Source organism: Rasamsonia emersonii, assembly GCF_000968595.1.
Source record: "Rasamsonia emersonii CBS 393.64 chromosome Unknown ctg1118621759991, whole genome shotgun sequence".
Taxonomy (NCBI): Eukaryota; Fungi; Ascomycota; class Eurotiomycetes; order Eurotiales; family Trichocomaceae; genus Rasamsonia; species Rasamsonia emersonii.
This window is the reverse complement of record NW_013563296.1, coordinates 225,210-234,897: the sequence shown is the minus strand read 5'-3', so window position 1 is coordinate 234,897 and position 9,688 is coordinate 225,210. Positions and strand designations below refer to the sequence as shown.

Genomic DNA, 9,688 nt, shown 5'->3' with positions numbered 1-9,688 from the left:
CTGGCAGCAGAAAACAGGGCACTGAAGGCTGCAAATGAGAAGCAAAAGAGAAAGCAAGAGAGGCGCCGTACATATATAGGACAGGAAGATGCTTTAACTATTGAAGAAGGGATAGATCGTGTACGAAGAGCTAATGAAGAGGAGAGTAGGGTGGTTGAGGTTACTGAGGAAAGACCACAAAAACGTGCTGCACGTCAGTGCAGTATATGTGGAACAGTTGGGCATACTGCCCGTACATGCTCCCAGCGTACAAGAAATAGTTCTTAATGTAATTAGATGATTTCTCTATATAGTTGTGGTGAAATTTGACTGTGAAGCTGTATGATGGTGGGGAAGTGTCCGACTAGGCCATTTGTCCGACTAGGTTATAGATCACGTTATATATTTACAGGTTTTTAGAGAGCATACATATATCTATCTACATATCTATCTACAAACACAATATTCTATCCATCTATATCTCCTCGCCTTTTCGTTTCGTTTGGTCATATTGATTACGTTATGTATGTGTGTGTGCTGTATAAACACAGGATCAGAGAGTCAATGGTAGATACAATTGTTCGTTATTCACGTTTCGACTGGCGTTTCCTTGAATACCTTCACGGTTCCACCGGCCCGGCCGGGAACCTCTTGCGCCTCGACAATGGTCTCCAGACCACCGGCCAGCTCACCACCGCCTTCTTCGCCCTCAAAGTCTTCGCCCCAGGGCAGGGCGTCGATGTCGACCTCCCAGCCCAACAGACATCTCAGCACCACCCCGGCGCCCGCTTTACTCATCACAACGTTCTGCTCCTTGCACCGCTCGTCGCAGACGCATTCCATGCAGCCCTGGGGAGTGATGCAGGTGCAGGCCTCGATCCGCGCCACGGCTCGACGCAACAGCAGGTCGACGAATTCGAACGCCTTGGCCGCGATCCCGGAGCCGGATGATCCCCCTTTTGCGTCGTAGAATGTCAATCGTGCTGGTCTTTGTCGGGCCGGCGGCTGGAGGTCAGGTCCCGTGGAGTTGGAGATCCTGTTGGTGGAGGAATTTTTGAGACCGCGTCCTTCGAGAGCCTCGTTGGCACGCTTGAGATTATTTCCCAGCTCTTTCTTCGCCACTTTGCACTCCGTGCGGACGTCGCCCGGTACGGAGATCACGAAAGTCGGAAGCAGTGACAGAACGGCATGTTCGGCAGCATGGATGGCGGCGGCAATGTTGAGACGCCGTGACTTGAGAATCTCCAGAGCGCGCTTGGGCACGTCCAGCCACATGCCCTTTGTGAAGATGTCGATGGGTGGATTATCCACCTGGACGGCATCGAGGACCCGCCCCCTTTTGTCGATCTTGAAGAACCCATACACAACGGCGTGGATCTGGATGGAGCCAAAGTATGCGCGGCACTCAGACGAACCTGTAATGCGGCGAATGGCCTCCGTCTCGATGGGGTCGATGTCGGTGAAGTCGCGCTGCTGCGTGTTCCAGTCGACATGGACACGGACAACTCGCGCGAACCGCTGCTCCGTGTTCAGCTCCTTGACCAGGTACGTCTGGCCCTGATGCATAAAGATTCCCCCCTCGTAGATGGTGAAGAGTGCCCGCGACACTTCCACCTCCTCCAGGACGATGTTACGGTTATGCGTGGTGTCAATGACAGCGAATGTGCTCTCTTCCACATCACGGATCGAGACATGGCGCGATGGCTGCGGGCGGAACCGTTCGTGGCAGTGGTAGAATCCAAGGCTGTCTCTGACGAGCCTTGTCGAGGCAAATTCCGCAAGCTTTTCTCCAAAGTAGACACTATCCTCTTCCGGTCGCAGGGGCATTTCAAATGCTGCGCACTGGACGTGTCCTTCAAGGACCAGCTCATTCGTTAGGTCCACTTGTAGTGCGCAGTTCGGCTTGGTGAAGAGCTCGTCCGGGTTCTTCATATAATACTGGTCCGTAGGGACACCTTCCCCGATGAGGACCGACAAGGAATCCTTGTTGCGCCGCCCAGCTCGTCCGCTCTGCTGCCGAAGATTAGATATCGAGAACGGGAAGCCAAGCGTAATGACTGCATCCAGCGAGCCAATATCGACACCTAACTCGAGGGCGTTCGTTGCCACGATCCCCATCAGCTTACCCTCGAACATCTCTTTCTCTATCCGCCGTCGATCCTGCGGGCTGTAGCCGCCTCGGTAGCCCATGACCAGCTTGGCGACCTCTGGTCTTTCCAGGGCACAGAATTCATTCTTAACTGCTTGCAGGACAATCTCGCACTGCTTCCGGATCCTACAGAATGCGATCACTCTGACGCCTCTTAGAACGAGCTGGCAGAACAACCGCGCCGTCTCTGCAATGCTGTCTCCCCGACCAGAGGTTGGATCGTTGGGGTCCTTGAAAGGCGTGTTCCAGCAGATAAATTCTTTCCGGCCTGATGGGGAACCATCGAAGTCGGTCAGTTTCACGTCGTCCACGCCGAAGATGGTTTTCATGTGCTCTTCCGGGTTGGCGACGGTGGCAGAGCAGGATATGAATTTCACGTGGCGATTGCCCACCGCGGCGCATATCCGCCGCAGTCGCCGCATGATGAAGGCGACATGGGATCCAAAGAGACCGTTGTACACATGGAGCTCATCGACAACGACGAACTTCAGATTCTTGAGGAACGTGCGCCACGAGCTCTCCTGCGGCAAGATGGTGACGTGCAACATGTCTGGGTTGGTTAAGATGATTCGCCCTTCATCGCGGATGGTGTTTCGATCCTCCATCGGCGTATCTCCGTCGAATGTCTCCACGATGATGTCTTCCAATCCCTTCATGTACTGCAGCAACTCCTTCATGCTGCGTCTCTGATCCTGCGCCAGCGCTTTGGTGGGGAAGATATAGATTCCCCTGCTGTTGGGGTCTTTCTCCAGCTCGTGAAGCATCGGGATTTGATAAATCAGAGACTTTCCAGAGCTCGTAGACGTGGAAACGATGACATGGTGTCCCTCGTAGAGATTGTTGATGGCTTCCGCTTGGTGTGAATACAGTTGCGTAATGCCTTTGGTGTTATATAGCGCATTGACGAGGTTCTGCGAGAGCTGAAAGTTCAAATCCCCGTAGATAGGTGGCTGTGGCTCAAAGACTCTGTGTCCACCCGGGACGATCTGTGCCGTGTACCATTCCATCTCTCGGATCTCAGCAATGATTTCTGAAATCGACTTGCGTTCTTTGGGAATCCGGGGAGGAAGCTGTGCTGCTGTCGGCGTATTGACGCCGCTTCTCGCCGTCGGAACTGGAATCAAAGCGTCCTTCTCCTGCTCCAATCTCTGAGTCGGATCCACGCCATCGTCCTCACACTTGACAAGAAACGTGTCAACGGCGTCGGAAAACTTCTTGTTCCTTTTCTCAATGAGATTCACCATCTGCTTCTGACCGTAGAAAGGCATTTTCAGCTCAGTACTCTTCGATTTGCGAGCGGGCTCCCCCTTTTTGCTGCGCTGGACTTGTCGTCTTAGATCCTCATCGACGAATTCAAACAGCAGGACCTCCTTCTTATCGTTTTCATCATCACCATTCTCATTATTATCATTATTATTGTTGTTTCCCGTCACATCAGTGTCGAACAGTCCGCTGCTGCTGCTGCCGTTATTCTTCGTCTTCACCCATTTGTAATCATCTCTACCTCCCTCTCCAACCCCCATAACCTCCAAGACCGCCTCATCCACGTACTCGAACCGCACGGCGCGGGGGATGAGCACCTTGATCCTCGCGACATCTTCGACGGTCAACTCGCGCCCGCCCATCTGCGCCTGCACCGCCGCTTTGATGTTCTCGAACGTCGTGGCGAGATGCTTCCTCGTGCAACAGAACGTGTACACGAGGTTCAAAGCCCGGTGTGTCTGCGCCAAGCGCTTGAACAGATCAGGCCATGGGCCTGATGGAGCGCGAGCCGGGTTTGATTTCGCAGTCGCAGTCGCAGAGCGAGGTTTGCCGCGTCGTGGATTGCTGTCTTCTTTCTGCTTTTCAGCATTCTTATCGTTCTCGCTGCCATTGATACTATTATTCTCCGTCTCTTCTGCTTTCCTTTTTCGATTGAAGCCGGTGCCACGACCTTGACTCCTCCTTGTCGTACTCTTTTGATCGCCGTTCGTTGCTCCATCGTGGGTCTTTGTAGATATTGTCGTTGTCGCTGTTAATACCTCACTCGCAGCAGCATTGTTATCCGTAGACATCGATGTGGATGTCGACGCTGCAGGCGCTGCAAGGCGAGTGCCATTTTCCTCGGGCGCGATGACGACCCTTGAAGAATCAACCGCGTACTGATGATGACGTCCCTCCGGTTCCGCTACCTCCTCTTCCTCCGTCAAAGCTCTTTTCCTTTTCTGTCCTATCATCGGGGAAAGAGAGGTTTGTAAAAAAAAAAGACGATCAGCCGTTCCTAATATCCATCATCGTGCTCACGTTTGGGTGAGACACAAACGAATACGTGTATATGATACGGCTTAGTCTATCTAATCGCGACGGTTAGATATAGACGCGTGGTCACGTGTATTAGGTTCCTAATATGTCGGATACGGGAATAGCGCATTTGCTACGCAGTACCTACCTACGCCAAACCAATGACCAAAAAATTATAACTGTACTATTTTCATACTATCCCCAGTGATAGCATAGTATATACATAGCTAAGCAAAAGGAAAAAAGAAAAAAAGAAAAAAAAAACATTATCTATCTTCATATACCAGTTGCACCACAAGATCTCATATAACCTTCCATATCCAGAATCTGACCGCTATTTCTGCAAGATTTAGGCAGGTACACAGGAAAAAAAATTATTAAAAGAAAGGAATCAATAAATAAATTAAAACGCTGTCGAGATATGCTGCAGTCAATCAAAAAAAAATGTATCTCTCAAATCGGAAGGAAGACTGAGCCCCCCCTTTTTTTTTGCAAAGATTGTAAGTAGTAAAACCTCCAGGACAGTAGTATGGTATAGTGGACATCCCCACCCGTAGACTCCACGCAAACCACCACCAAATTCAAATATGCACCTGACTCTTCAAACGATGAGCACGCTTTCGTTTCAAACCCCTGGTCGTTGAATATTCGATCCTCGTCGGTGCTTGGGCGGCAACTTCCCAAAATTGACCGAACTTCATTCCAACACCTTGGCCGTGGAGAGTTACTCGCGGGCGGTGAAGGTCGAAAACAAAGACTCTCAATGCGCTTCGCTCAAATAGTAGAGTTATTTCTGAGCGCACTGATCATCAAAAAGCCCAAGTAGTCAATCTCCAGGACACAGTCACACGGAGTACGGCTTCCAGCACTCATACTCCAAAGCGTACGACGGTGGGAATGAATGGCTTTGAGATTTCTTTAAAGCCAAGCCAATGAGAAGGGTGACTCCACGCTTCACCCAGACTCCTAAGCCGCATCATATACGCTTCTGCAGATCACGTACCACATGGTACAGTTCTTTGGCAACGTCCGCGTTTGCAGTCTGTGCACGTATCAGCCGGGGAAACTTTCAAGTCACGGACAGAAAGGGAAGAAACTTACTCTCAGCAACATGGGAACAGAACGACCTTCCTCGAGGCCCAGCAAATTCAGCTGCTTTCCCTTGGGCTCCTCGCCAGATACATCGCCAATTGTCATGCCCTTGAAAATGGGCATGTTCAACATAACGCGCAAAACTGCATCAGCACGCATGATCATACGAGCCGAAAGCTTATCCTTTTCAGGATCCTGCGGTTCCTTAACATTGACCTTGAAGGTGCCAACTCCGCGCTCTTTCCATTCCCCATTGGTGAAATGGAACAGTTTCGCCTTGCAGGAGAAATACGTCTTCTCCTCTTCCTCGCCAGTCTCGACTGTGCAAACACACTGTTAGTAGAAGTCTCTCATAAGGCAGAAAGGTGGAAGGTAGCATACTTTCTTGTTCAAAGAACCTCTCATCCTGCTCTTGCTCCTTTTCGAATCCCTCAACAGGTTTATCACCCTCTTCCTCGTTCTCCTCGTCCGAGTCATCCCCAGACGCTCCAAGAGGCTTAACCTCGGTCGAGCCTCCGAGAACACTTGGTCCGGAAGGAGAGGCGAAACTGGTCAGTCCACCTCCTAGTTTGCTGGCAGCAGCAAATCCACTGCCGCTACTAAAGCTCGCGAAGCCAGAACCGCCTGCGGTCGCAAAAGGAGAAGGACCCGCAGCGGCTGCAAATCCTGTAGAGGCCGGTTGAGTCGAGGATGCACTAGAAGCCGATTTGAAGACGGAGGAAGCGTTGGTGGAACTTCCAAGCGCAGCAAAAGGGGATTGTTCTGAACCGGCGAAAGAAGCCAAGCTGGACGAGGCGAATGCAGAGGCTGAGGTAGTATGGGACGGTTTGGCTGCATCCTCTGTCTTAGCATCCCCAGAAGCAGACGATTTCGAGGAAGCCAGGGACGCGAACGGCGAAACGGTGGATGTATTCGAAAATGCACTTGGTAAAGGCTAAAAGATGGCGTGGTGTGTTAGCAGAGATAAAAAAAATTCATAGAAGTGATACATACCTTGGTAGACACTGCCTCCCTTTCCGATGAAGCTTTTCTCTCCTGAGAAGCATCGCGGTGCCGTTTTGCCTCTCGCTCTCCTTCTGCCCGACTCTTGTCACCAGAGACTTCCCTGGCAGCGCCTTTATCTCCTTCCCCGCCAGTCAGATTTTCTGCCTTGATGTCATCGTTCTCCAGCTGATCAATGCTTCGCTTTTTCTTGGGGCTCAGGATCTGCTTCGAGGCCTCCCCGTCATTGCGCGGTGGTTCAATCGGCGTGCCATCACGGTGATCCCGCGTCTTGACAGCGTCTTCGTCCTTTGAATCGCGAGATCTCTTCCTTCGGTGGCCACCGTCTCCCTTTGACGTAGAAGTACCGTCTTCGTTCTCTTGCAGATCTTCAAAAGACCGTTTCTTCTGGAGGCGGCCTCTGTCGCTACTATCATCAGACGAGTTTCCCGAGTCATCGCCTACGGAAACATTCGCATCTGGAGTGATTTTGGTTTCCTTGAGCTTTTTCCGCACAGGCCGTTCGGCAGCATCATCTGTGGAGCCGTCTTGGAGGTTTTCTCCTTTGTATCTAACAGAAATCCTCAAGTCAGAAACTGCAGTCATCACCATTACCAAGTAATTGATGGTATCAGAGCATGCTTCTCATAATGCGCAGAAGCTTGTAAGGCAAGTGGAAGAAACGCTGTATCTGGGAAACAGAAGTTTTTCATGCGACTCACCGTTCAGCCTAACAGTTTCCTCCTGATGATCCGAAGCCATTGCGAGACCTTTGGATTTGAGGGATACGAGTGCCTTGTGGCAGAAAACCCCGATGACAGCCTAAGTGTGTGAGAGCGAAGGTGAGGGAGACCGAGCGCGTGGGAGATAAGCGTCGGGATTGAGCCACGGGAGCTAGGAGATAATCCGCAATCTATCTACCGTCTGGGGAGAATTTGCCAAACGTCGTGTCAGTAACAGAAACCTCTCCAAGAACGTCGACTGGAGGGACAAGTGCCGTTTTGGGGGGTAATATGTCTGTTGGTGTAGAACAGGAAGGGCAGTCTCACTGTAAACCCCACCGTTGTAGTTGCGCCCCTCGCTGACAAAGATGTTGCTTGCAAGACGTCGTCCGCCCGAGATCCGGCACACAATCCGCTTTCTAAAATCCCCAGTATGTAGCGATATTTTCCGTGCGGGTGAAGATGGCGAGTATTATGTCGTAAATCCAGGAAACAAGAAAACAGAGGGGCTTTGCGGCTGTTCTTAGGCAGCGCGGAGAATCGAGGACTGGGTTGGATGGCGTCGCAGCTCTCTGGAATTGGCGATTTCGAACTGGGGTGGTCCGCAGCTGAGCTGGCAAGGTTCCTTAGGGTCAAATGCAAGAGGATGCGCAGCCAAAAGAGAAGGCGAGAAGAATCTAGCTAGCCTCAGGAGGGCACGAATGTTTTTGGTGGGTTACAAACTTCCAAACCAGGGTCGGGCTCCGTGCTGTTGCTGGGTCTCCAGCACACCGATCACCGCCCGCCGGCACCCCGCAGCAAACATGCGCTGCCTCTGTCGATTCGCTGACGGCACCAAGGCAAGCTACGTGTCGTGCAGGATTTGTTTGCTCGCTCGGATCCTTTTTCCGATTTTAATTAATTTCAATTGAATGCAAGAGGATGGCGATTATTCCGAATAAGGAGATGCACCGTTTTTTCAAATCAGAAAACAAAAATGGAATTGCCATCATTATGTGCCTAGAAACAATAGCAGCAGCAGCAGTAGTACACACATAGAAACACAGTCAGTTAACGATCGTCATCCCTGTTGACTCCTCCATGAGGCTGTCTCCCAACTCAATGGCGCTTCTCCCTGGCTGGGAGATCGTATGCTCCTGGCAGTGCAGTTCTTCTCTGCTCAACTAATAAAGCACAGGCAGCCTATTCCGACGTAGAAGACAAATAGCGGATAGACCGCAAGGGCGACGCGATTTCTGACGACTCCAGAACCACCCAGAATACTGACGCCAGCAGCCAGAGACCATGCGACGAGTACAATATATACAGGTATCCGTGCAATCATGGGAAGACCCAGTGCACTGAGAAGAGCGGCAATGACCAAGGGGAACAACGTGTAGCCGATAATACAGACTGACTGGAAGAAGGAGCTAAGGAGCAAAGGGAGTCAGCGTCACAACAGCCAATTTCTGTTTGTTCGCGCCTGTAAGAAACCATGATATCCACTTACATATTTCCACCGAGGAGCTTTATCTGCAGCGTTACCACTGCTTCCCCTATCCAGACAATGGTAAAGACTCCGGAGAAGACAAGTGACGACTGATCCTCATGTGCCCGCATGGACAGGAACATGCTGAGAAGTAAACAGAAGATGAGAGGGCCCCTACAAATGGTCGTCAGAACATCTGAGCTTCGCACTCCCAAGGCGAGCGAGAAAAAGGTCAACATACCAGAGATCCCAATCCCGGAGCCCCTCACTCATGCCTCCTTGAAGGACAGTATCAGCGTCCGGCCAGCGGCCAAGCAGTCCCCGAAAGCCACCTCCAAACCTGCCGGCTTCCCCTCTCTCGGCGGCGCCGATACCACCGCCGCGTTGTAGAAAGCCTCCAAGCAGATACTTGGGCCACAGGACTTGTCGCATCTTCTCCCATACTGCCAGCAAGTCTCGCGAGAGCGTCTCCCATACGCTCTCGTCGATTGTATTCTGAGGCGCGCGACGATCCTCTCCCGGGATTGAAGATGTCAGATAATTAGACGGGAATCCACCTCTCGACGAAGACGACGTATCTGGTTGGATGTTGCCTCGGAGAGGAGTCGTGTCGGACGTGGTGTGTAACGGGTCATCGGCTTCAATGGCAGCTGGGGAACGCGGGTCAGCAGTTGTGAGATGGAAGTACTTAAAAGAGGCGCACCATCATCGGCATCGATCAGATCATTCTCAAGGATAGACTCGTCATCATGGCGGTTGTCGTGTGTCGTAGCCATATCGGGCTTATTTTGGGTCGCGGAGGTTAATCACCTCCGAAAGGGACGCCTTATCTCAAAGATAGTGCGAAACAATGGTTTCTCCCGCTCCAGGACTATTTCGCAGGAAACTAGCAGCCGCCTGCAAAGATGAGTGGGAACGGAATCAAACGAGGACACAGCTTCAATGAGTCGTAGGCAGCTGACGACGGGCGGTCGCAAGCAAGGTCCAGGAGAGGCTAGAGTGGCATTAATTTAATCC

At 51.6% G+C, this 9,688-nt stretch overlaps 2 protein-coding genes across 2 annotated transcripts; both read right to left on the bottom strand.

Moving 5' to 3' along the window:
• Positions 1 to 567: 567 nt before the first annotated feature.
• On the bottom strand, positions 568 to 7,243 carry T310_1535 (uncharacterized protein; the record flags this gene model as incomplete). The annotated part of the gene is made up of 7 exons (XM_013475664.1): positions 568 to 4,337; positions 4,561 to 4,603; positions 5,412 to 5,450; positions 5,510 to 5,820; positions 5,882 to 6,434; positions 6,494 to 7,077; positions 7,204 to 7,243. 7 exons carry the CDS (start codon positions 7,241 to 7,243, stop codon positions 568 to 570), a joined length of 5,340 nt encoding a protein of 1,779 aa, XP_013331118.1.
• Positions 7,244 to 8,166: 923 nt separating this feature from the next.
• Positions 8,167 to 9,447, bottom strand: T310_1534 (Yip1 domain-containing protein; the record flags this gene model as incomplete). Its single annotated transcript, XM_013475663.1, has 4 exons — positions 8,167 to 8,202; positions 8,693 to 8,738; positions 8,913 to 9,321; positions 9,375 to 9,447. 4 exons carry the CDS (start codon positions 9,445 to 9,447, stop codon positions 8,167 to 8,169), a joined length of 564 nt encoding a protein of 187 aa, XP_013331117.1.
• Between the last annotated feature and the right edge of the window lie 241 nt (positions 9,448 to 9,688).